The 27926-nt window shown below is 42.3% G+C and overlaps 1 protein-coding gene across 5 annotated transcripts in view; it reads left to right on the top strand.

Moving 5' to 3' along the window:
• Positions 1-27926, top strand: part of COL26A1 (collagen type XXVI alpha 1 chain) — a 238749-nt gene that overhangs the window by 51354 nt on the left and 159469 nt on the right. For 2 of the 5 annotated variants that reach the window (XM_038376218.2, XM_038376220.2), the window contains exon 3: positions 3756-3859. In XM_038376218.2, the coding sequence (XP_038232146.1) occupies positions 3756-3859 (104 nt within the window). Of the gene's footprint in view, positions 1-3755; positions 3860-7701; positions 8086-27926 lie in introns of those variants that run through there. The other 3 variants (XM_038376221.2, XM_038376219.2, XM_043499326.1) reach the window with 2 other exon arrangements.

Consider the following 27926-nt stretch of genomic DNA (forward strand, 5'->3'; position numbering starts at 1 on the left):
GGTTTCCCCTTCTATAAGTTACTTGCACCCTTTGCAGGTGAGTTGTGAGGGTTGGCAGCTGATTATCTATAAAGTGCTCTGAGAGCCTTCACTTAAAGGAGCTGTGTGAGTGCCATGTTACCATTTTGACATTTGCTGGCGGTGGCAGTGCGAGTGAATGCTGATGGTGGCACATGCATTATTGACGCATGAGGGCAAAGCTTTTACTTTGCTTTTCTTGAAGCATTCGAGGGGCACGTGGCTGGATTGATGTGGGGGAAAACCACCGTAAAGAGCTTACAGCATGGTCTAAGGAATCATGCATAGGACTGGAACTTGAGACTTGGGTTCCAATCCACTCTGCCACTGACCTATTGTGTGACCTTGGGCAAGTTCTCCTTCTGTACCTCCTACCCTTTGGTCTTGTATATTTCAACTATATGCTCTTCAAGTTTAAGGCAGTCTCTTGTAATGGATACGTGTATTTCTTAGCATGATGGGGTCTCTTTCTTGATTGGTTACCTCTTGTCACTACAGTAATACAAATAACTAGTGCCTAGACTGGGTCCTGACTTGCTTACTGTGACAAGGATAGGATTTGAATCAATGTATTATGTTCTAAACTTAAAATAAAGCAGCACTATCTGAGGTTTGCCAGTGTGGAGCACACAAGACTTGAGTTGGCATCGAACCAGTGAGCTAGAGGAGAGAGGCTCCCTAGACAATTATCAGTCCCTTTAGCCATCCATTGCACTCTCCACCCCCCCCCCCCAATCTCTCCAACTGTTGTTTCTCCACCATTTTCCTCCTCCTTCAACTGGTTTTTGCTCTTGGAGTCTACTTACAACTCTTCTGTGTCAATTGGCCAGTGAGTGGTTGTAAAATACTCTGACAGTGGATCCACACCCCTCTCGTTCTAGTCTTTGCCATCTTGTGATGTGCTGATATAACATCACATTGTGTGGGACATCAGGCTCTGATGCAGTGTCATGTGACGAAGTTGTAATGTTGTCCTGTGACACTGTGCAGACCTCAGTTCAGTTTGATGTTGCAATCTGTCCAAGGCTTGCTAGTCAGAAACTGGACGGCACCATGAACATCAGATTCCTTCCAGGAAATTCAGGATGCATCGTAATCCTAACTGAACCCCAAATCTGTCATGTCCCAAGAAGTGCCTGACTCCTCTTGGTCTGAGGAGTAAACCTACAGCTAATTCCTGAGTACCGTGGTGTCTGCTGAGATTCTAGCCTGGCTCAAGCCACCCTCTGCACTTCATAATGAAGTTTGAGAGCGTTTTAACATCTTGGCAAGAACCACGATTTGAAATTGCGGTGTACTTGGAGACAAGGTAATGGGCCAGAGGCTTTCATCTCCAGGTCAAATACAGCTGAGTTGTTAGTGACAAAGTTGTGATCTTCTGACTGCTGGTTCAGGGCTTAAGCCAGGCAAGATGGGCTTTGGGCTGCCACTACAGGGCTCCGAGTCAGGAGGCCTCAGTTCTATTCCTGATTCTGCAAAAGATGTTCTATGAGACCCTCAACAAGGTGTTTAATGCTGCTGTTCCTTAATTTTGCCATCTGTTTTAAAAGACTGTGGGTCTGTCTACAGGTTAGGCTTGGTGAGAGGCTTATCTCCTTATCAAAGAACCTGGAGGTCAATACCTGTGGCTGGAAAGTGCTGTAGTGAAGAACTAGGTGAAGCTACTTGGCTCAGTTCGGCCCCGATTAGACAAACATCTCGCTCATAATTGGGATGCTTGCTGACAATTCAGCAGCAAGGCCAAGGACTGAATGGTACAGGGAGACTAAATTATTCTTCCAGGTCAGGGTTGTGGCATGCTGCTGAGGGAGCTTGTACCACTGCAGCTCATGCAGTGCCTGTCCTGTGGATAATGGAGAAAACTTGTCCATCTCCAGAGTGAGCAATCGGCATAAATATCATTTACGGGCTTATAGTAGCAGAGGCCCCCACTTGTGTTCAGTACACGAAGGGGCACCCCTTGCTGGTATGCTAACAAATTAACCTTACCATTTGTAGTGCAAGACCTTTTCTGATAGGATCCCACACTGCGACCTATAGGAATCAAGGTTGGTTCTCATTATTTAGTACTCCATTTGGTGAGACAAGGCCTTCTTGGTTCACCTTTCTTCCACGCTCAATCATATAGTTCATCCTCTGATCATGATCATACCAAAAGTGCAAGGGACTTGCTTCCAATGCCGGACTGCCTGTTAATCAATTCCAGCTCTTGTTATAAGGCAGAGATCCCCCTCATCCCAGCAGAGGGCAGCCCATGCCAGTAGAGGGAGACTGCACATTCCTTCTGAGAATTATTTTCTCTTTAACTGGCCCTGGGTATTGCAGTACACTAGAGTAATACTGGGCTTGGTGACAGAGCGCCACCTACTGGCGTTTCTAGATATTGCAAGTCACAGGCGGTTCCTAGTAGAATACAGGTTTCAGAGTAGCAGCTGTGTTAGTCTGTATTCGCAAAAAGAAAAGCAGTACTTGTGGCACCTTAGAGACTAACAAATTTATTTGAGCATAAGCTTTCGTGAGCTACAGCTCACTTCATCGGATACATTTTAAGTCTGTCACATGGTGTAAGTTTCCCTAAAAGAATCATAAAGCCACAATGCAGAGTTCCTTAGTCGTCCCCCCCCCCCCCCTTCAGTTTCTCCTCCTTCTGGCCGCGCCCCAGTTCGTGGTATTGGAGTATAAATATGAGAGCAAGTTTATAGAATATAACTTTTTTACACATGTTAAACCTTCCATGTTGTCCTGAAGCTTCTTAAAGAGTGACAACAATTATTCCAGCTAATGCAGGGAAACCTAATTTGCTGAATATATATAATTTTTTTTTTTTTTTTTTTGGTAAGGCCAAATTTTCAAAAAAGAAGCTCAGGATTTGCATGTAATTAATATATAAATGTGCCTGTGGAAATAACATGATTGCACACGTGTGTCAGGTGATGGTGTGTGCAAATCGCTAGTTGTGCATACGAATGGCTATTGAGACTATCACTAAATTTGTGCACTATGATTTATATTGTAATGATTGTATGATTTGTATTGTTAGATCCCTACTTGAGATCAAGGCCCTGTTATGTTAGGTGCTGTAAGGGAGAACCTGCCCTAAAGAGCTGCTTATAGATAAGACAAAGAAAGGAGGAATTATCCCCATTTAATGGATGAGAAACTGAGGCGTGGATTAAATGAGGTCACAAAAGGAGTCAATGGCAGAGCCAGGAACTGATCCCAAATCTCCTGGATTGTGTTCGTGTTCTAACCACAAGATGATCCTTGCTCATTTTCGTGTGCACGGTCGTGCTCATTGTATGTCCCAGTGTCGATAAACAATTTGTGTGTTCTGTCTTTGGCCTTCCTTCTTGAAAACTGATTCTCTGATATTATGGTATGGAGAAACGTAATGTATATGTGGGACTATGTTTAGTGAATATCTACCAAAAAAAAAAAAATTCTGGGAAATACTGGGTTTGGTGCCTGGAGAGTTAAATACACATGCACTTTTCTTGATCCCGCACCCATTCACGAGCAGAGCCATTGAGCTCAGCAGTGAGTAAGCACAGCAAGATCAAACCCACAAAGTGCCGATTCTCTCACCCAAACCCACCTGGCAACTTTGTATGTTGCCAGTTACAGCTGTTGGGCAGTTGGATGGGACAAAATGGCCCCTCTGTACAGAATGGGTCAAAATGGTAGTGATGTTCTGCAGGATGGGGAGGTGCAGTCTGTTGACTTCTCGTTTGTGTTAGTTACAGGACTCTTATCAGGCCCACGTACAAAATGTCTTACCGAACTGTGACCACCCTGGAGTGGAGGTGCTGTCCTGGGTTCACAGGGAGTAACTGCGAAGAGGGTAAGTCAACTGGAAATCTGTATCTCTTCCCACAGAATCTTGATGGGACAGGAGGAATTGGGTTTGGGTGAGTTTATTTTGGCTGAGTTGCTTTTCATTTCCTCAGTTCACCATATGTGGGGTTTTTCTCTTTTTTTTTTTCTTTTTTCTCCTCCAAAAAACTCCATTAATTTTCATATGAAACACACATTTTTGTATTGCAAGCCAAGTTCTAAAAGGAGAACATGGCAGGTGAGTTTGGAAGCCATGTGTATGCAGGCTGCGCTTTCAGAAACCTACAGTGAGTAGCAGAGTACCCAGCCGTGACTTGGGCATGGGAGTTTGCCATTGGTGGATGACAGTGATGCATTTTTGGTTTGATACTCCCATTGTGCTCTCCTTCAGAAAACATGAATCCTGCATGCAAGCTTGTCTCATTAGGGGAAATGTCATTCACGTTAAATGCAGGAAAACCCCCCACCCCCATCCCACATGAAATGGAGATGCATCTCAAAATACATTACCATCAATTACTGAGGTCAATGAAATTGAATCATGAACCACCACTTAAAGCCTCTTAAGTTTATGCTAAAGAAATTGAATCGTTCATCTTCTAGACTGAGCTTCTTTATTACTTTGTGTCCCAAATTTAAGCCTGGGGTTAAGAGGTAGATCTATGTCTATCCAAAACACAGCTGTGTCACTAGAGATCTATTAACTGAAATTACTCACTGTCCTCACTACATGCAGATAATTTTTAGCTTCTACCATACACAGCACAATTTAGTATGTCTGCATTTGACATCAGATCTGTCACATTGGGGAAAAAAAGGAATTAATTTTTTCTTGAAAGGAAGAAAGGAAAATGTTTTCCTTTCTTTTCTCACCTCAACTGAAGATGAGTGAGTGATTTTTTTTTTTTTTTTTTTAAATTTTTTGCATTTTCCTCCTTCACTTTCTTTAGCTTATCTGCAGTCTCCAGGGTTTATGAATGTGCTGAGCTTATGCATGTCGTAATCTCTGATACGGGAGCATCAAAACTCGAGTCTTGCTATGAATGCTGTGTGGCTACAAGTGGGAAGGCAGACTGGGTAACATGGGTCCTGGATAGACATGTAATTAAGGTTGGGATCGGAGTGAGGGCCATTGGCCGTCAAATGAGGAGTTATCAGGAGCTTTCAGCTTCTCTCCTACAAGGCATTCTGTGACCATGTCCCGCCACAGGCAGTCCTGGTTTGTTTGTGCCATTAGATCGTGGCATTAAGCATGCCACAGACAACCCAAGTGACTCTGCAAACTCTAAATCGTCCCGTGACAGTTGCAGAAAATGGAGAGCGTGGTCCTAAGCTGGTCACTTCGTTGTCGTAGAAATAATAGCCTCTCAAACCTCGTGGAAATCTAAATCTAGTAAAGCTACCACAAAGCAGCCCAGCAACTCAGGTTCTCATTTCAGCAAGGTACTAAAGAGAACGAATCTGAAAGAGAGAAGGCCTGGAATGCATGGAAATAATGGCCAAAGGCCAGCTTGGTTTCTTAGCTATCACAGCACTGAATGGTGGCATGGACGTTTGATAGACATGGCAAAGGACCAGTTATTGGCAACACACCTGGCAATGAAGATTCAGCCTGGTACAGAGTTCAAATTGAGCTGTGCAGCCCCATTAGCTCTCAGTCGCTCAGCGCAGATATAAGTGATTACAGCTTTGTAAGCAATTCCATAGATGGAAAAAAGAAAATCCTTCTCCATCCCTCTCTGCTGTATCCATCTCTGGAGAGTTAATGGCAGTAGAAAGCCATAGACGCTTGTTTGAGAGAGTCAGCAAAGAAGACTGAATACTCATGGGAGCAGGTCTGTTGGACGAGGTGACCATTTTATGTAGCTACTTCACAGTGCAGAATATTCCTTTCAGGCTTGCATACGGTGTTCCAGAGTGTTGGCAAGGAAAAAGTCAGTAGCAGCCCCTTTTTCTTCCATGTTCACACTCTTTCAAAACATCTGGAGCAACTGATAATCCCAGCTCCTGAAAAATGAACCCCTATCTGTAGAATTGAGAGTTGCTGCTCCCTTTCTGGCAATGCTGTTGACCCTAGTGGCTTGTACTGAAAGACAGAGTGAAAATCATCCGCTAAATAAAAGGGACATCAATTTAAATTCATCTCTCTTTATCCGCTATTGCTCCAGTAATGTTAGGTGTTAGTCTCACTAAACTCTTTCAGCTGCAACTTTCTCTGTATTTTCAGTTTTTGCTTAGTACGTTTGACAGCACTTGGTAGAGGATCGGTTTCCGTTTCCCGTATATAGTTAGTTTTTCCTATGGGGCGGGTATGTGTGCAGGGAACAGCAATGAAGGATAGAGAACCAAAAAACGTGATTAGGAAACTGCATGAGTAAAAAAACAACTTGAAAAAGTAGTTATTTGTTCTTCCCCTTCTCCTGATTCTCTTTTGCTTTTATTTTTTTAAACTGTCTCTTTAAATCTGTGAATGCATTTTGTGCTTAGAAGTCAGTGTGGCTGCATGAGTGTAATTGGGGACAGAATTTGCCTTTTTTTTTTTTTTTTTTTTTTTTTTTGAAGGTACATTCTGACCACAATATGAAAGCCCTGTTCCTCAGATAATCTCACTGTACTGCTCCATCTGGTTTTATTTAACGTGAACAACAGTGACACAACTGATGGTCCCAGCCTTCCACTTGCTTAAGAGGAGCCTTGTTTTCCTTCTGTGTCTGGAGGCTGTGGTCTCCTTTCCAAGTGGCACTTTCTTTTCGTGCCTAGAGCTGATTGCAATAGAAAATTAGGGTCAAGCAAAATTAATTGTGAGGCGGTTTGGGGACCATGTTGTGGGTGGGTGGCTCCGAGAATGAGACATGGTGAAGCGGCAAGTTTTAGGGACTCTTTAGGCCCGTGGGGCCACTTTTCTGAGTGCAAGGCTCAGAAAGCCCCGTCAATTTGCTCCTGCCTTAATCCACAGCAAACCGCTACAGTGCCAATCCCGCTTTATATGATTCCTGAGTGGTGTCTCTGAAGGAGCCAATGTGGCCTCTCCAGTGAACGGATTTTTATTAGCTTCCATTGTAAAAGGATTTTGTCTTAAACATTTAAAGGGTGGAAAGACACAATTTCAGTAACTCGGAGTCTGCAGCGCAGCCACCTCCCACAAAGTGCTGCTTTGAACTACCTGAAGGGGGTTCCAAAGGGGATGGATCTAGACTGTTCTCAGTGGTGGCCGATGACAGAGTGAGAAGTAATGGTCTCAAGTTGCAGTGGGGGAGGTTTAGGTTGGATATTGGGAAAAACTTTTTCACTCAGAGGGTGGTGAAGCACTGGAATGCATTACTTAGGGAGGTGGTGGAATCTCCTTCCTTTTGAGGTTTTTAAGGTCAGGCTTGACAAAGCCCTGGCTAGGATGATTTAGTTGATAGTGGTCCTGCTTGGAGCAGGGGGTTGGACTAATGACCCCCTGAGGTCCCTTCCAACTCTGATAGTCTATGAAACCCAGGACATGTAGGGGAGCAGTGATGGTCTGTTCTTGTTCTCCCTGGGTTTCTCTTGCGATGGGGGAGTGTGGGATAGAAGGCTGGTTCGGTGGCACTCTGAATGTCTTGAGGTGCTCTGGTTGTCACAGCCTTCTCTTGTTGGAAGTCTGTCCTCCCCCAGGGTGCTCCCTCTCCCCTTCAGTAATGTACTGCACATTGAGGGAATGAACAATTGTTAAACTCAGTGGAGTATTACCAAGTGTCTTGACCTTTAGCTAATAGGTTCAGTTTGAGAAAGTAACCACTTAACTATCACCAGCTGGTGGGCACCAACTTAATGCTGATGGCTGCAGATTGTTTGGATTAAAATTTATCTCTGGAATTTAACTCTTGCATTGCAACTGACAAAGAAAAATCTTAGTTTTAGGGAGCCTGGGGGGTGTGTGTGTGTGTGTTTGTGTGTGTGTGGGGCGGTTGGTTTACTCCTCAATCTGCTGAATGGGGGACAGCTGCTTTAATTATCCCCTTTAAATCACTCTGCCCTTAGAGGGAAGCTGCCCTACGCACACCCCACCTCTCTCTCCTCTGGGCATGTCAGCATTTGAAAAGGCCCAGCTAATTCCTGCACTGTTTTTGCAGATCTCTGAACAGCTAGTTCATTAGGTGGTTTGCTAGATGATTCCCCAGATTGCACCAGACCTTAAACTGCTTCTTACAACAAACCCCTTGCTCTGCATTGGACAAAGAGGGAGACTTGACAGAAATGAGTCTGGTGAGCTTAACTGTCGGTGGATAATTTTTATTTTTCCATTTTTTTTATTTTATTTTTTTTTAAACTGGAGCCCTCGCTAGGACAGGAAATGAATCCACTGAGCCACCCAGTCTGCTGAATGCTGATATAAAGAACATATGGAAGAGGGCAGTGCAAAGGTGAAGTGGTTTAGCGATTGCAATCATGCATCAAGCTGATTGATTTGAATCCAAGATGATGCTGACATTTCAACCCAAGCTTGTTTCTATTTTTCCCCCTCCCTTGATGGCTGAAAGTTCAAAGCCAAGAAGAATCTCCTGGGAGAGGAAGAGGGTCCCTAGTCTATTCAGGGGCTCAGCACTGCATTACCATTAGCTAGCTAGTGAAGACCTTGTTTTACTTTACAAATCTGACTTTTTTTTTTTCTAAATCAGATTTAGGATAGTAGCCAATAAGCTGTTTACCCTTCAAACAAAGTGATGACAGAGTATTTGGGACTGCTCCCTGCCTAGACTATCCCTCCACTGTTAAAATGACACTGTCTTTAAAGGTATGTTTTTAAAAAAAATAAATTAATGTTTTTTTAAAAAAAAAAAATGATTAGGAAGTTGGTGATCCTGGTTCCAGTAGTGGTCTGAATGATGATTAACTCTTTCTGGTCCTTTGCATTCTTTTAAATGATCTTGAGATGAACATATAACGATTTAATAGTAAAGTGACTCTGTGTGTGTGTGTGTGTGTGTGTGTGTGTGTGTGTGTGTGTGTGTGTGTGTCACTTCATCCTCAAGGATTCAAAACATTTATTAGTATTTGTGTTTCTAGTAACCAGGAGCAAACAGCCAACCAACACAGAGTAGAGAAAGTCAGAGAACATGGTAGAGGGGTGTGTGAAAGTGAGTGACAGAGTTGGGTGTGTCTGGGATTTCTAAAGGAGCCTAAGGAATTTAGGTATCCAACTCCCTGAATAAAGAAAAGGAGTACTTGTGGCACCTTAGAGACTAACAAATTTATTAGAGCATAAGCTTTCGTGAGCTACAGCTCACTTCATCGGATGCGAATACAGACTAACACGGCTGCTACTCTGAAACTCCCTGAATGTATCTGAGAAAAGGAAAACTCACCTACCCTTGAAACAAAGGCACTGCTGGGCTGGAATGGGAGATCCAATCTGCTTCAGCAAGGCCACACAGTGGTTCTCACTAGGGGAAGGGAAGACCAACTTAAAATTAAACTGGAGGATGAATTTTAAGCAGGCAGCATATAGTTACATAGGCAGAATTTTGGTTAGGACACCAGGATTATTACTCCTTCCCTTCCATAAAGCTTTCTTGAGATGGTAAGGAGTCAACATTTCAGTTTTGCATCTCTTCTGTAAAAACAGATGCATTTTTAAATGCTATGTCTGGGGGTTTTTCTCTAATTTCTTCAATTTAGATCTTGATTTATATGAACCCAGGGCAATTCCTTAATCTATGCCTCAGTTCCCCATCTGTCAAATGGGGGTAAGAGCATTTTCCTATCTCACAGGTATTGCAAGGATAAATACAGTAAAGATTGTGAGGTGCTTTGAGATCTACTGATGAAACCTGCTATATAAGAGGTAGGGCCAGAGTTCTATACCAACATGTGATGTATTTTACATTAATAATGGTGTATGTAGGTCACAAATTGCTTTAACATATGTGGGTGAGCATCACTGGCCACTGAATCACATTGCCTCCTTTCTATGTGCTTTCCTGTGAAAATATTTCTAATGTTCTGATTTAATTTGTTTCTCCACACAATTAGCACACATTGCTTTGGAAATAGGTAAGTTAACATGGTGTATCTGATTATTAATGTGGGCAAGGGTTTTTGCCAGTGGTGTATAATTGCTGCTATTTCACATTTTTCTTCATACTCTTGGAAGATTTACAGTAGTACCCAAAATGTCTGAGAAGAACAGTGTGGCTAGGTAAAGGCATGGCCCTGCTTATTCTGTCACCTGTTCACTTCTAATACTCTGTTTCTCAGTTTGATAAAAAGAATCCAACTGCTGTGAGATCAAGCAAGCCTTCCTTTAGGACAAGGAAATCTTCTCATAGATGTAGATATCTGAACACTGATTCTGGATCAGGGAAGCTTCACACTACAACTTGTGGGCCTGATACTGATTTTGAATTCACTGGTCTAAATTGGGAGAAACTCAGTTCAACAGATATAAAACTAATGTGTGCGTGAGATCAAAATTGTTTGTCTTCCACAACAGAATGATCACCACAACCTGTAGGAGCTGGAGGGTGTAGGCTAAGGAGGTTAGAGGAAGACTGTTAACGCTCAGTATACTGATTTGTTCACAAGAGAACGCCTTGGCTTCTGTTCCCACCTCTCCTGCTTTCTCACCATGTGATTTCAGGCAAGTCAGTGACTATCATTGCCTTGGTGTATTGTGTAAATAAATGGTATATCTGCCAATTGTGCAGCAGTGTTATGGGGCTTCCTTAATGTGTTTGCATCGTACCAGGGGGTCCTGGTTCGTGACTGGGGCTTCTAGATGCTACTGCAGTACAAATCATTTTGAGAATCCTGTGTGGAAGGGGCCATTTGAGGTAAAATGAAAGACGTGCTTTAAGTTCTGAAGCATCTCAACCAATGTTTTATAAGGAATATTTAACATAATCTTCAAATATACAGAGTGAGCAGCAGATCCCATTACAGTGAGAACTCAAGATCCTCTTCTCAAAATTATCCATAATGCGCATGTAGCTGAGTAACAAGAGGGAAATGGAGGAGATGCCAGGACTAAGTGACCAGTAAAATGTTGACTTTGTCAGTTACAATACGTTTAGTTGTAAATTACTCTAAATATTTCACTTAGCTGGTGAGAATCGGTCTTGTCCGTTTTCCTAAGTGACGCGTTGTCTGAGTAACACCCTACAAAACTGAAATTCATTATACTTCCAATTGTGTCCCAATAAAAGGAACATTGAAATTTGATCTTGTTTGCCTCAGTCTAACTTTGTCTTTTTGATGATTCATAGACTTTTAAGGTGAGCAGGGACTTTAAGATGATCTTAGTCTCACTTTCTGCATAGCACAGGCCATAAAAGCTTACCCAGTACTTTCTGCATCAAGCCCATAACTTCTATTTGAGCAACATCCTATCTTTCTGAAGTGATGGAGAATCCACCACATCATTTGATAAGCAGTTCTAATAGTTAATTGCTCTCACTATTAAAAATGTTCACCTTATTTCTAGGCTGGGTTTATCATGCTTCATTTTCCAGTTATTGGATCTCATTCTGTCTTTGCTTCTATTTATGAGAAATCTTTTCTAGACAGTCACGAAATTGCCTCTTAACCTTCTCTTTGGTAAGATAAGTTGAAAAGATTCCTTAGGATGGTTTAAAAACTTTTTATAACAGGAGTGTTGGTGTTTTCGGGTACTACCAGATTCTCAATGGGAGAGACTTCTAATGTTGGAGCAATGGACTTGGACTCCTACTTCTAGGGCTTGACTTTGAAATATGCAGATCATCTGAGTCCTACTGAAGTCAGTGGAAACTCTGGATGCTCAGACCACTTGAAAATGAGACTCTGGAGTCTCTCCAGGACTCTGCCACTCATTTTGCTGGGAAAGCAGATTAACCTCCGAGCCTTAGGAAAATGGGGCTCTCTCTCTCTACCTTGCATGAATGTTGGGGCTTAACATTTGCAAAGCACTTGGTCCTACTAATGCCCTGCAAAGTATTATCAACAAACACAAATTGGGAGGATGGGTATAAATCATTCGCTCATCCCATAGATAAAGAAGGCATTTCTAGGTTTGCATTACTAATAAGATGAAGTGCCAGAGAATGAATATAAATTGGACCTTGGTTTTTAGAAGGGGATCAAGGCCTTTTAAAATCTGGTGAGACAAGTTTGTCAATAGTATATAGAGGAAACTCTACAGCCTAACTCCTAGTAATAATGCTGTGTTTGCTGGGGGAAAACGATGAAGCTGGAATAGCAGCAGTCCTCAAAGTTTCTTGAACTAATGGGTGGCTGCAGGAAGTGTTCTGTGGTTATAACAGGGAGTTGGAATCAGGACACATGGGTTCTGTTTGACTGTTGTGGGCTCACCTGAGAGACCTTGAGCAAATCACTTCTGTACCTCCATTACAAAGCTAGTGAAACTGAGAATACTTCAAAAATATTGACTCTCAATTCCGAATGTGTAAGCATTGTGAGTTCTTAAGATGAAAGAAAATATGGATTCTTGTTGCCATTGTACTCTTTCTAAAAACTTCCATAGGATTTAGGTGACCACCTGAACAAATTGGGAATAAAGATTTCAACAGTTCTTAAATGATCTCTTGCTATGAAAAGCATTCCTCCAAACTATTTGAATACTTACTATCTCTGTTTTAAAACAAAACAAAAAAAACCCTAGATACTTTTTTGAAAAGTGGCTATTTTGGTGGTGGTGGTGGGGGGGGGGGCTGATAGCTCAGTAACCCCTACTTTAAATTACCCCAAATTTTGGACACTATTTCTACCCTGCACCCTCCTGGTGCTCACCATATTTCAAAGGACTCTGACATATGTTAATTTTAGAGGATTTAGGAAGGTTGACCTTTAAACACAATTTTTGACGCAACTTTAACTATAGTGACGCTGCTGCACCACTGTAACATACAAATATTCAGCTCTAGCTACATACACTGCTCCTCTCTTAGGTTCTGGTGGCTTCTGGAATGGACATTCGAGATCTCCCAAGCTATTTAAAGGGACACTACTCAGTTCCTATATCCAGGTCTCAACTCTGACTGGCTATGCTGACCACTTTGGCAAACTCTGGCTTCAGGCAGCATGTTGGTGTTGCCTCAATCGGCTCTTGAGTGGAGTTCCTGGAGTGTGTGGTAACTGTTGGAAAGGGGCGCAGCCCGATAGAACTTTCTGGCATCTGTGCCTCATGAATACTTAGCCAGGCTCAAAAACGTTACTCTCCTAGCTAGGGAATGTGTCAAAATCCCCCTGTCAGGTTTCCAAAGATGTTGACACTGTATTCCATCCAGCATCTGAGTTTTCATTTTTATTGGACACTTTTTTAATCTGGTCAGAGGGAACTGGATTTAGCACCTAATATCAAAATAGTTGGAATGCTAAATATCTACAGATGTTATCTTAGAGTAATGATGATTAAAAAGCTGCCTATGTTCTATGGCCTTGTCCACATTTTTTTAAGCGGCATTCAGATTGAACCAGTATTTACAGAATCTTTATTTTTGGTAGGTTGTTTGCTTCCTCTTCTGAAATGTTTGAGAGCCTCATGTTTCCCCTGTACTGTTTTCAAAACTCTTACATGACAAACCTCCCACAATGGATGGTTTCCTATGTATTGCCTTACTCTTTGTATTGCATTGTGCTAAACACTGTTGAAACAGAGCAGGACATGGCCTCAAAAGGCGTACAGTCTAGGAGATGAGACAGAGAAAGGGTGGGTGGGGGAAACTGGCTGGGAGAGCAAGTGAGTTGCCCATGGTTGCACAACAGATCAGGGAAAGAACTGGGTCCGGTGCCTAGCTGAGTCTGTCTCCCTGTAGGTACAGACATCAGAGCAGAGCTCTGCCATGAACTTCTAAAATTTTCTTTTGTCTTTGCAATGTATTTGGCCCCTTTCTCATTAGGGTTTGCTCTGCCTCTAGTCCTGTAGTTATTGTCTGAGAGGTGCTGAACATCTTGCCCTCACAGAGTTCTATCAGTCCAAGGACATTTTTATGGCTTCTCTCACTGTGATATGGGAGCCCTGGGAAAGGATTTAAAATAAGATTAACCGGGAGCAGTTGGCACCCTGCAGGAACTGTCCTTGAGGAAGCAAGCTGTGTCCCAGGAGCAGAGCACAGAAGAGGTGCCAGGGCTCAAATGGCACCATAGTCTTGCAGTCCAGCAGACATGCCTCCCTTTGGCTGTCTTGTAGCTTTCTCTGATATATGAATGGTAGGAGAGCAGTAGTCATGATCATGTAACCCTCATGGCTGAAGAATGGCAGAGGACTCAAAGGCAAAGCCTAGAAAATAAAGATGAATTGCTGCTATAGGTCTTGATAAAATGCATTAGGAGAGGCTAATGCCAAGCATCTGCTTGGTCAATATCTGGAGCTATTATCAGCAATAGTGGTTTCCCTGAGGCTTGTCCTAATTGCATATTTTCTTTGTAGAGAACTTTTCAAGAGTTGAACTCCTAAGATTGCTTTACAAAGCAGATAAAGACCAGTCAGAGAAGCCATTTAGAACAGAGATAACTGGGTGCAAAGGTTTATTCTGCAAGAGGGTTCCTACATGGATTACAGACAAGCAAGCACATCTTAATCTGTGAAATCAGAGTGAAATTCTCTCGCCTATGCTATGCAGGAGATCAGGCCAGATCATGGTGGTCCTTTTTGGCCTTAAATTGTATGAATCTTTAAGGCATCCATTCAGGTCAGAGCAGACGCTCGGCTTTGATGATGAAAGCTAGCTCTTTGGTCAGCAGCAAATGCTGTCATTGTGGCTCTGATATAGCCCTTGTGTGTTTCTACTGATGTTTTTTACAGCTAATCTGCCTTAGGGGAGAATATTGACTATGAGAATGGGGCTGAGTAGAGGGAGAAATAGAGTATGGAATATTTGATGTTAAATTTCTTTTATTTTGACCTAGAACATTTCCATTACATTCATTAAAGGTGGGTTTGAGTCACTTAAAAAAAGTAAAAGCATGAATGTAGGTTGTGGTGCTAAGTATTGGCTATTGGGTGTGTTTTAAAAAGCTAGGAGCATGTAAATGTCTTGGGCAACTTCCTATGTCCAATGACAAACTTTTTACATAGATGTTTACACCATCTAGGAGTCAAAAGAAAACTAATATTTGGAAAATTAAGAGGAGAATCTTGAGATAAGTTTATAGTCTAAAAACTCATCTCGGGAGTGTTTTTTCATTGCTTACCTTCATAGCTGTTGTCTTACTAGATCCTTATACACTGAATAGGTTACTATTTACTCATTACATTCTCTTCAGATCTTCTGCAACTCCCTGTTAAATTCCCAAGTTTCTCAATGATTTCCTCCCAACCAGCTTAAAAACTATTGTCTTTCCTGACCATGTGTGGTTTTGTCCCCTTCTTAATGGCTAGTTTTTTGTTCAAATATTGCTTCCTTGCTCTATTTCTGATACAGCTTGAGGTAAGAACATGCTTCTTGTCATGTGAGCTTTCAGAGTATTCCACTGAGCAGCATCATGTATTTTATTGGTAAGGCTTTCACTTTGTCGGTGGCGGCGGAACCTCTATCTGCTGAGGTCTAAAGAAATAACAGTAAATTAAACTGCTCAAGACAGGAGGAGACTTCACTTCTTGGTTTTCAAAGATATCCACTGGAGAAGACTTGCTAGATAATCCAGTCTGTCCCTCACATTTCAACCTAGTCTGTTTACTAATACAAAAGGTATGAGGTTCTGCAAAATAAGGGAATAACCAGATTGAGGCAGTACAGCAGTAAGCTGGACCTAAGATTCATGGCAAGATTTCTATATTCTACGCTGAGGCTGATGGAAATCTTGTTCCATCTACATTGGAAAATTCATAAAATGTAGGTTTTTAATTAAATAGTATACCAAATGCATTATTCTAGCATCTGTGTCTTTATAAGAGCAAATACAAATTATTGTATTCTTGTGATGGCACGTATGGTCTTGCAAAAAGAATATGGGGGGCAGGGGTAAGCAGGGATCTGATAATCTTCAAATATGTTAAGGGCTATTGTTCTCTATATCCACTGAAGGTAGGACAAGAAGTAATGATCTTAATCTGCCACAAGGGAGATTTAGGTTAGCTATTAGGGAAAACTTTAACTAGAATGATAGTTAAATTCTGGAATAAGCTTCCAAGGGAGGTTGTGGAATCCCTATCACTACTGGAGGTTTTTAAGAACAAGTTGGAGTGACACCTGTCAAGGCCAGATTCTAGGTTTACAGGGTCCTCCTGCCTCAGTGCTGAGGGCTGAAGTTGATGACTGCTTGAGATCCCTTCCAGCCCTATGTTTCTATAATCTTCTGAATTCTGAACTACTATTATATTATATTATTATACAGGTTTAGGGAGAGGGCACTGAATCATTTTATGCTTCAAAAGGGTTTTTTGTTTTGTTTTTGCAATGGTAAGAGCTACGAACATAATTTTAGATACGAGAGTTCAGATTCTGAAACACAGTCCTGTGACAAGGAGTGCAAGCCACAGTAAATTCCGTAACTGCAGAATGTACAGGAGAGCTTACGGGGTGCAGCAAGTATGCATGCTAGTATAAAAGTTATACATCAAAGATTTTTGTGATCAGTTGATTTTTACCCAATTTCTTGCCTCAAATAGTTCAGCTGTTTGAGCAGGACTGAGGCAAGCAGTAATTTTTTTCCTCCGAGCTGACATCTTTATTGGTCTGGAGAGCATTGTCATGTCAGAAGATGACACTCCCATCAATTTGTGTTTACTTGAGATAGACAGTTCCTCTTTAGGTATTTGTTCATCCTGCCAAGAACCAGTGAGTTGTGCCTTTCAGCTAAGCACAGCATTAAATGTAAGAAAACAGATCCCTCTCAGATGTAATGGGAAACTCCTGAACAAACCTTGGAAGTCTTACAAATAAAGCCAGCCTTTCTCAAAGGGAATCATGGTGCGAACCATTTCTACGTCCTCTGTGAAAATAAATCTGGTGTTACTGTACAAAACCCCCAAATGTTCTGAACTTAGTAGGTTCATATTTTTGCTTACAGCTGTGGAGGGTTTCTAAAAAAGCAGTGAGATAGCAGTGCAGTTGCACTAGATGCTTTTAAAGGCCTGGGAATAGAATCCATTTTAGAATGGAGGGGAAAAATAGCATAAGGTAGGGTAAGGGAAGTTGTATGGTAGTTGGGGAGAATGCTTTAATGGGCTAATCACAGAGTTTGAAGTATCTAGTGTAGACTCATGACTTCAAATCCCAGTAGAGTTTGCTCAGTCCTTCATCATTCCAAGGTGAATATTGTGTAGTTTACCAGGTATGGTTCTTTCAGATAAGACTTTAATATCAATGTATTGTATTAAATTGATATTAAAGATCCAGTGACCCTTTTCATAGGGGTTGGACTCAGTAATCTGACTCTAGTTTTCCCTTTCCCCATTGCTATGTTGTGTACCTGTTTGCTGCTGCTCACTATCCCAGAGGTGGCTGCCTTTCAGTGGTGGTGTATATACATAGTTTAGGAAATGCTTTGAAAACAGTCTTTTTGTTCTGTTTGTACAGTGCCTAACACCATGGGGTTCTGGCCCATGATTAGGGCTACTAAGTGCTACGGTATTACAAATAATAAATATTTATTATAAACATAAGGGCTACATAGTATTTTGCACCTTAAAACATTAACTAATTCTCCAAATACCCCCACCAGTTAGATATGCTCTCCATTTTAAAGTTGGGGGGAAAACAAGATAGAGAGGGTAAATTAATACATTCATTCAAATTTTTAAAAGTTATGGCACCAATTTCATAAATTAAAATCGTACTGTAAACAAAAGGACTGCCCCTAAATATATTTATCTTGAACAAAAGGGAAAAAGATTAACAAATCTGGCACAAGGAGTGGGTAGCAAGTTCTAAAATGAAGGATCCCTTAAAGTGAATGCTTTGTCAGCGTCTCAGTCTTGTTTTATATAGAGGGATTTCCAACTTGAACGTCGTCTGATCTACGCAGTGATTGTCTGTGGGGGGTGGGAGTGGGGAAGAGACGCGCTCTTCCAGGTAACCCGATCTTGAACAATTTAGGGCTTTGTAAATGACTCCCCTGAGGTTAGAAGAAAAGTCAGTAGCAAAGCTAGCAATCAAATTCAGGAGTTACTGACTGGCTTTTGCCCCGTCCTCTAGATCCAAAACCATTATTTATAAATAGGGGAAAAAATGTGACACAAGAAATCATAGATTATGAAGTTTAACGTCTGTTCAATACCAGGCAAATTGCGGAGAGCTATTAGTCAATAGTTTTATTAAACACATTGATTTAGTATCTTCTCTTTAACTAGTTTAGTGGATAACAGAAATACAGCAAACCTAGTGTATTTCAACTTCAGGAAAAAAGAAAAGGAGTACTTGTGGCACCTTAGAGACTAACAAATTTATTAGAGCATAAGCTTTCGTGAGCTACAGCTCACTTCATCGGATGCATTTGGTGGAAAAAACAGAGTAGAGATTTATATACACACACACAGAGAACATGAAACAATGGGTTTATCATACACACTGTAAGGAGAGTGATCACTTAAGATAAGCCATCACCAACAGCAGGGGGGGGAAAGGAGGAAAACCTTTCATGGTGACAAGCAGGTAGGCTAATTCCAGCAGTTAACAAGAATATCAGAGGAACAGTGGGGGGTGGGGTGGGAGGGAGAAATACCATGGGGAAATAGTTTTACTTTGTGTAATGACTCATCCATTCCCAGTCTCTATTCAAGCCTAAGTTAATTGTATCCAGTTTGCAAATTAATTCCAATTCAGCAGTCTCTCGTTGGAGTCTGTTTTTGAAGCTTTTTTGTTGAAGTATAGCCACTCTTAGGTCTGTGATCGAGTGACCAGAGAGATTGAAGTGTTCTCCAACTGGTTTTTGAATGTTATAATTCTTGACGTCTGATTTGTGTCCATTCATTCTTTTACGTAGAGACTGTCCAGTTTGGCCAATGTACATGGCAGAGGGGCATTGCTGGCACATGATGGCATATATCACATTGGTAGATGCGCAGGTGAAGGAGCCTCTGATAGTGTGGCTGATGTGATTAGGCCCTATGATGGTATCCCCTGAATAGATATGTGGACAGAGTTGGCAACGGGCTTTGTTGCAAGGATAGGTTCCTGGGTTAGTGGTTCTGTTGTGTGGTGTGTGGTTGCTGGTGAGTATTTGCTTCAGATTGGGGGGCTGTCTGTAAGCAAGGACTGGTCTATCTCCCAAGATCTGAGAGAGCGATGGCTCGTCCTTCAGGATAGGTTGTAGATCCTTGATGATGCGTTGGAGGGGTTTTAGTTGGGGGCTGAAGGTGATGGCTAGTGGCGTTCTGTTGTTTTCTTTGTTGGGCCTGTCCTGTAGTAGGTGACTTCTGGGTACTCTTCTGGCTCTGTCAATCTGTTTCTTCACTTCAGCAGGTGGGTACTGTAGTTGTAGGAATGCATGATAGAGATCTTGTAGGTGTTTGTCTCTGTCTGAGGGGTTGGAGCAAATGCGGTTATATCGTAGCGCTTGGCTGTAGACAATGGATCGAGTGGTATGATCTGGATGAAAGCTAGAGGCATGTAGGTAGGAATAGCGGTCAGTAGGTTTCCGATATAGGGTGGTGTTTATGTGACCATCGCTTATTAGCACCGTAGTGTCCAGGAAGTGGATCTCTTGTGTGGACTGGTCCAGGCTGAGGTTGATGGTGGGATGGAAATTGTTGAAATCATGGTGGAATTCCTCAAGAGCTTCTTTTCCATGGGTCCAGATGATGAAGATGTCATCAATGTAGCGCAAGTAGAGTAGGGGCATTAGGGAACGAGAGCTGAGGAAGCGTTGTTCTAAGTCAGCCATAAAAATGTTGGCATACTGTGGGGCCATGCGGGTACCCATCGCAGTGCCGCTGATTTGAAGGTATACATTGTCACCAAATGTGAAATAGTTATGGGTCAGGACAAAGTCACAAAGTTCTGCCACCAGGTTAGCCGTGACAGTATCGGGGATACTGTTCCTGACGGCTTGTAGTCCATCTTTGTGTGGAATATTGGTGTAGAGGGCTTCTACATCCATAGTGGCTAGGATGGTGTTTTTAGGAAGATCACCAATGGACTGTAGTTTCCTCAGGAAATCGGTGGTGTCTCGAAGATAGCTGGGAGTGCTGGTAACTGCTGGAATTAGCCTACCTGCTTGTCACCATGAAAGGTTTTCCTCCTTTCCCCCCCCTGCTGTTGGTGATGGCTTATCTTAAGTGATCACTCTCCTTACAGTGTGTATGATAAACCCATTGTTTCATGTTCTCTGTGTGTGTGTATATAAATCTCTACTCTGTTTTTTCCACCAAATGCATCCGATGAAGTGAGCTGTAGCTCACGAAAGCTTATGCTCTAATAAATTTGTTAGTCTCTAAGGTGCCACAAGTACTCCTTTTCTTTTTGCGAATACAGACTAACACGGCTGCTACTCTGAAACCTGTGATTATGCAAGGCACTGAATTTAGCCGTATAGAGTGGAAATCTGTCAACTTCATGAAAAAACTCGCACAGATACAGACAGACATCATCTTCCTCTCCAAATGCAAACAGATGGACATCATACCGAAAGGACTGAAGGTAAAAAATCCATTACAATCTACATACCACACAGACTATGCTGACAGCTTGTGCCACACACTCTCAAGGAAACTGCGGAACCACCTGATCAACATCCTCTACAGCAAACAGGGAAAGATTAAGAATGAGCTCTCAAAACTGGATACTCTCATAAAGAACCAACCTTCCACACAAACTTCCTCGTGGCTGGACTTTACAAAAACTAGACAAGCCATTTACAAAACACACTTTGATTCTCTACAAAAGAAAAAGGACACTAAGCTATCTAAACTACTATATGCCACAAGGGGCCACAACAATGGTTCCCGTAACCCACCCAGCAATATTGTTAATCTATCCAACTATACTCTTAGCCCAGCGGAAGAATCTGTCCTATCTCGGGGCCTCTCCTTTTGCCCCTCCACCCCCACGAACATGATACAGTTCTGTGGTGACCTAGAATCCTATTTTCGACGTCTCAGACTCAAGGAATATTTCCAACACACCTCTGACCAACATATTAACCCACAGAGACCTTCCTGCCAACACTACAAAAAGAAGGATTCTAGGTGGACTCCTCCTGAAGGTCGAAACAGCAGCCTGGATTTCTACATAGACTGCTTCCGCCGACGTGCACGAGCTGAAATTGTGGAAAAGCAGCATCGCTTACCCCATAACCTCAGCCATGCAGAACACAGTGCCATCCACAGCCTCAGAAACAACTCTGACATCATAATCAAAAAGGCTGACAAAGGAGGTGCTGTCGTCATCATGAATAGGTCAGAGTATGAACAAGAGGCTACTAGGCAGCTCTCCAACACCACTTTCTACAAGCCATTACCCTCTGATCCCAGTGAGAGTTACCAAAAGAAACTACAGCATTTGCTCAAGAAACTCCCTGAAAAAGCACAAGAACAAATCCGCACAGACACACCCCTGGAGCCAGGACCTGGGGTATTCTATCTGCTACCCAAGATCCATAAACCTGGAAATCCTGGACGCCCCATCATCTCAGGCATTGGCACCCTGACAGCAGGATTGTCTGGCTATGTAGACTCCCTCCTCAGGCCCTTCGTTACCAGCACTCCCAGCTATCTTCGAGACACCACCGATTTCCTGAGGAAACTACAGTCCATTGGTGATCTTCCTAAAAACACCATCCTAGCCACTATGGATGTAGAAGCCCTCTACACCAATATTCCACACAAAGATGGACTACAAGCCGTCAGGAACAGTATCCCCGATACTGTCACGGCTAACCTGGTGGCAGAACTTTGTGACTTTGTCCTGACCCATAACTATTTCACATTTGGTGACAATGTATACCTTCAAATCAGCGGCACTGCGATGGGTACCCGCATGGCCCCACAGTATGCCAACATTTTTATGGCTGACTTAGAACAACGCTTCCTCAGCTCTCGTTCCCTAATGCCCCTACTCTACTTGCGCTACATTGATGACATCTTCATCATCTGGACCCATGGAAAAGAAGCTCTTGAGGAATTCCACCATGATTTCAACAATTTCCATCCCACCATCAACCTCAGCCTGGACCAGTCCACACAAGAGATCCACTTCCTGGACACTACGGTGCTAATAAGCGATGGTCACATAAACACCACCCTATATCGGAAACCTACTGACCGCTATTCCTACCTACATGCCTCTAGCTTTCATCCAGATCATACCACTCGATCCATTGTCTACAGCCAAGCGCTACGATATAACCGCATTTGCTCCAACCCCTCAGACAGAGACAAACACCTACAAGATCTCTATCATGCATTCCTACAACTACAGTACCCACCTGCTGAAGTGAAGAAACAGATTGACAGAGCCAGAAGAGTACCCAGAAGTCACCTACTACAGGACAGGCCCAACAAAGAAAACAACAGAACGCCACTAGCCATCACCTTCAGCCCCCAACTAAAACCCCTCCAACGCATCATCAAGGATCTACAACCTATCCTGAAGGACGAGCCATCGCTCTCTCAGATCTTGGGAGATAGACCAGTCCTTGCTTACAGACAGCCCCCCAATCTGAAGCAAATACTCACCAGCAACCACACACCACACAACAGAACCACTAACCCAGGAACCTATCCTTGCAACAAAGCCCGTTGCCAACTCTGTCCACATATCTATTCAGGGGATACCATCATAGGGCCTAATCACATCAGCCACACTATCAGAGGCTCCTTCACCTGCGCATCTACCAATGTGATATATGCCATCATGTGCCAGCAATGCCCCTCTGCCATGTACATTGGCCAAACTGGACAGTCTCTACGTAAAAGAATGAATGGACACAAATCAGACGTCAAGAATTATAACATTCAAAAACCAGTTGGAGAACACTTCAATCTCTCTGGTCACTCGATCACAGACCTAAGAGTGGCTATACTTCAACAAAAAAGCTTCAAAAACAGACTCCAACGAGAGACTGCTGAATTGGAATTAATTTGCAAACTGGATACAATTAACTTAGGCTTGAATAGAGACTGGGAATGGATGAGTCATTACACAAAGTAAAACTATTTCCCCATGGTATTTCTCCCTCCCACCCCACCCCCCACTGTTCCTCTGATATTCTTGTTAACTGCTGGAATTAGCCTACCTGCTTGTCACCATGAAAGGTTTTCCTCCTTTCCCCCCCCTGCTGTTGGTGATGGCTTATCTTAAGTGATCACTCTCCTTACAGTGTGTATGATAAACCCATTGTTTCATGTTCTCTGTGTGTGTGTATATAAATCTCTACTCTGTTTTTCCACCAAATGCATCCGATGAAGTGAGCTGTAGCTCACGAAAGCTTATGCTCTAATAAATTTGTTAGTCTCTAAGGTGCCACAAGTACTCCTTTTCTTTTTGCGAATACAGACTAACACGGCTGCTACTCTGAAACTTCAGGAAAGCAATTGTTATGGTTTCACAGGGTTTTCTCAGGGTGGAAAGTGAGAGGAATGTGTATTAGATGGACCTACTTCAAAATACACATACAGTTTGCTGAAAAGAAACCCTGCAGTATAATTAGTAAGGGTTCAGTTTGTCAGTTTGGGTGGAGGTGTCAGGCAGAGCTCCACAGGGGATTGTTCTGGGTCCACTGCTGTTTGATATTTTCATTTACAAGCTGGTGGAAGGGATGGAGAGCATGCTAATCAGAGTGGTGCATGATACATTGCTGAGCAGTGCTGGGAATACTGGGGTAGGCTAGGATTAAAATGCAGTTGGATGTTGATTAAATTGGAGAATTGGGCAGAAATCCATAAAATTAAGATTCAGTCAAGGACACATGTCCAGTAGTTCACAGAGGAAGGAATAATCAAACGCACAAGTCTAGAATGGAGGGTAACTAGCAAGGCAGTAGAACTGCAGGGAAGAGATGGGCTTCAGGGAGGACGATTGAATAAATGAAAGGGAGGAGGGGAATGATACTGGAGCCTGATCCAGCAAACACTTACTGCCAGGTATAGTGCTCACCACTGATTAGCCAATGGGGGTACTCAGGGTGATTAACATTTTAAAGCCTGATTTTCAGAGCAACAGTTCCCACAGACTTCAGCTGGAGTTGTTAGCTCTCAACACCTCTGAAAATCGGGCCTTATTAGTGTTTGCAGAACGGGGTCCTAGGATTTTAAATAGTATAGGAGGGGTGTGTGTATGAGATGAATTATTTTTAATGAAAATGCTGTTGGTGTATATCTCTTAGTAACGAAGTGTCTGCGCCTACAGGATGTGGGCGATGCATTTTATAACTGTGTTCAAAAGGAGCAATAGCACAAACTGGCTTTCTTAAAAATTATTTTATACTTGGTAGTCATGAATGGTTAACTTGGTTTGCAAGAGGCAGGTAAAAAAGGGGCACAGGCTCACTGTAATTGTTCTGCGTAATATGATTTAGGGTCCATACCAGAGCAATACACACCATTAATTAACTCCAAGAGAAGTAGAAATATTATAGGACAGCTTTGCTATAGGTATCTCAAAAAATGTATTAGTTGGACTAGTTTAGTAGCGTCCTTAAGTTTTTTAAAACCCCAACGATATCTGGAAAAACTTGATTGGTGAACTTTTCCTGGACATCAGGTGCACTAGTGAGGTTTGGTTGCAAATAATATATTCAAAGGACTTCAACAGTGTGGAGGAGAACAAAAGGGGAAGGACAGGAATAAGAATATTATTGTTCTGAAGTGTCTTGTTAGGTTCCCCAGCTGTGTGAGCAAGAAATAGCTTAAAGAAGGGCTCTGAAATCTCCTGGGATGAAGTGCTTCAATGTCCAGTTGTATGGTAAATTTGTTCTGGCTCTCCTAGAGTTTGTGTCTAGTCTGATCTCCTGACTTGTCTCTCTCTCAGATAAAACATCCGACTGCTCCAAATATTCAGGTTTGCTTTTTCATTTTGAGCCCAGCAGGCATACAGCAATGAGTTTACAGGGCTTTCCAAGTGAGCCTGAAGGGACTTGTTGGCTAGAGTTTGGACTCCTGGCAAGCAACTTGCCCCAGCTCTTTTCAGTTATAAACTCAGGCTTCAATCCCTGGCCTCTTATAGATACTGAGCGCTGCTGCGTGTCTTTGGCTGATCTGCTGCTGGAAAAGCACAGATGTTTCACAATGCGTAACAATGGGCGCAGCATATCAGAAAGGCAGGATCAAGGTCAGGCTACAGATGCAGCAGCTGCTACAGATGCAGCTCTATCTTGATCGGCAAATGCTAAACATTTTTTCATTGGTTACAAATGTCCCCAGGTGAGGAATGCTAGAGCCACTAATGCCAGTGAAAATAACTTTTTTTTTTTTTTCTGATTTCCTAACTCTTTCAAATGCTACCCATGGGTAATGCCTTTCCTGCGACCAAATCCAGTGGCAGAGCATTACAGTAGGTTTTGTCCTCACTGAGTACTTGTGCGGTGGGATGGAGTGGCTAGAAAACCGTAGCCTGTATGGAGATTTGAACTGCTGTGGATCCAAGACATTCAGTACAAGCTTCCTCTATTGGGGACTGTGCAACACATTGGCTAAATGTGTTGTGCTCTTATCTACTGGCTGAGTCACTTGGAGAATAAGAGCCTAGGATTGCTATCCGCTAATGTGCTCCTCCTCTACCTTGAGTGTTAGAAGTCTGTGCTTTGGTAATAAAGGTCCTGGGTTTTCTTCTCACTGACCACTCCATGGAGGGGGTTGTTTCATATGATTCATGGTACTATGATGGACATAGCTCCAAATGCTAAAGATAACTGTGTTACTGCAGGGCTTCCAGCTGTTGCTATAAAATACTGTAGTTCTTTAAATAAGGGGAAGAACTTATCCTTCAACCGGTTTATTGATCATTTTAAACTATTAAGCAAACAGTGGGTATTCCAGCCATCACCATACTCCATCATGGCCATCCAATTCTGTTGTCTGCTGAACAGATCTCTCAAGGTAATTAGCTAAAGCTTGCTTTCAACATTCTCCCTCCATCTTGAAAAATACAAGCGAAAACCTAAATAAGTCCTTTCTAATGCTCCTAACCTGTCGGGATGGGATGGAGAGAATTGATGTTGATTTATAAATATAAACGTATGCTTCTCACTTGTGTTGTAAAATTAGGAATCAAATAGCAAGACAGCAGTTTTTTATTAGCCACAAAGGAAAATAAGCTTCACTCAGGATCATACGAGTAGCTCAAATTCTCTTCCAGCACAATGTAGATGTACAAAGGTGGTTTTCTTGCTGTGTTTATCTTTAGAAAAGTGGGTCTTCCCTAATTGATAGTGATACCAACCATATATTTAGCATTGTAAATCACTGAGTTCTATGGATAAAAAAGGTACATATGTATCATTATCCATTTTATACTTATGGGGAAACTGAGTCAATTTAAATGGCTTGTTTAAAATCACATGGTGAGCCAGTGGTATAATTCAGATTCTGTGTCTCCCATCACCTACTTCTATGATCTATCCACTGGACAACAGTAAAAGCTTTGCAATGTGAAATAGTTACAGAAAACTTAGTAGTTTATTGGAGTTGTAGCAGTGCAATTATTTAAAAAACAAAACTCAAGTTTTAGGATACAACAGTCCAAAAGTCTTCTCCTCTCTTCATATGTGTGAATCTCTGGTGAGAGATGGAAAGATGCATTTCTAAAGTATGACAAAAACCTGGTATTGCATCCCCTGCCCTCTAACTGCACACTGTGATGGCTACATTGGAATAAATAACTGGTGTTTTCTGTCCCCCCCCCCTTTTTTTTTGATTGAATGGGGGGGGGGGGGAGAAATTAAACCAAAACAGAATTTTTGTTGTTTTTTTTCTTGCAAAATGAAAACCTAAAAAGAATATTGGGGGGTTGAATTAAACATTGAACCTGGCTTTTGAAATTAAATGTTCCACTTAGAAATTTTTATGGAAAAACCTAACTTTTTTATTTGGCTGAAAGGATTTGCTGAATTTAACCCTAACCTGCATTTTTGACAAATTTACTATTTAGCTGAAAAATTTCTCCCAGCTCAAGTGATGGCTGTGTTTTTCAGGAATTAATTTGGGGGTGTTTGGGGGCTTGGTTGTTTTGTGTTTTTTGGTTGACATGGTTTTGCACCTCCCTGACTTTCACTTTAAATGTTGGGTTTAAGTAAACCTCAAAACTCGGCAGAAACTTTCTGGTTTCACCTACCTTTACAAATGAAACTCTGTGAAACTGCAAAATTGAACTTGAGCTGACATTCAACCCTAATTCTGCCTCAGATCACTGGAAGCTGGGATAGTTTGTAAATCTTGGTGACCCTTTGGACAAATCCAGGCTGAGTTTGGATGTATCAAAACCTTATGTCAGGAAAGCTTCATCAGGCTTCAGTTTTTATTGGCACCATTACACTGAGCTTTACCTAAAGCAAAGTTGAGATGGCAGTGTGGAATGATTGTTGTGCCATTCAGTTAATCACTTGTTCGCTCACTTGGGATCTGATTGTAGCATCCTGCTGACTTAAATAAGTGCTGAAGACAGTCGGCACTTTGCAGGATGGGGCCTTATAGCATCCCTTTCTGCAGTACCACTCATGGGTATCCCATAGATGGGAAACTGAAACAGAGCGCATCTATTTAGGCATTTATGCAGAGCTCATTCCTATGGTATCCGAGGACCAAGTTTGTTGAACTTGCTCCTCTGAGACCACTGATTCCCTGTTCTTGATTCCCTTTCCTCGCCCACTTGTATCACATGTGATGTGCTATTCAGCATGAGGGAGCCAGCAGGAGAGTTCAGATGCTCTTCTGGGCTCAAGGATCTAACCATGTGGACCTGATTGGAAGGATTGGGTCCAAAGACTACAGAAAACTTGAAGGAAGGGAAGGCTCAGTGATTAGAATTCAGGAGACTTGGGTTCAGTTCCTTGCTCTGCCACAGACTTTCCAGTGTGATCTTGGGCAAGTCATTTAGCCTCACTGTGCCTCAGTCCCCCCTGTGTGAAATGGGGATATCACAGGGGTGTTATGAGGATAAATACATTGGAGTATGAGCTTCCATTACTGTAAGATATTAGGTTTCAGAGTAGCAGCCGTGTTAGTCTGTATTCAC

This window comes from Dermochelys coriacea, chromosome 17 (assembly GCF_009764565.3).
Source record: "Dermochelys coriacea isolate rDerCor1 chromosome 17, rDerCor1.pri.v4, whole genome shotgun sequence".
Classification (NCBI taxonomy): Eukaryota; Metazoa; Chordata; order Testudines; family Dermochelyidae; genus Dermochelys; species Dermochelys coriacea.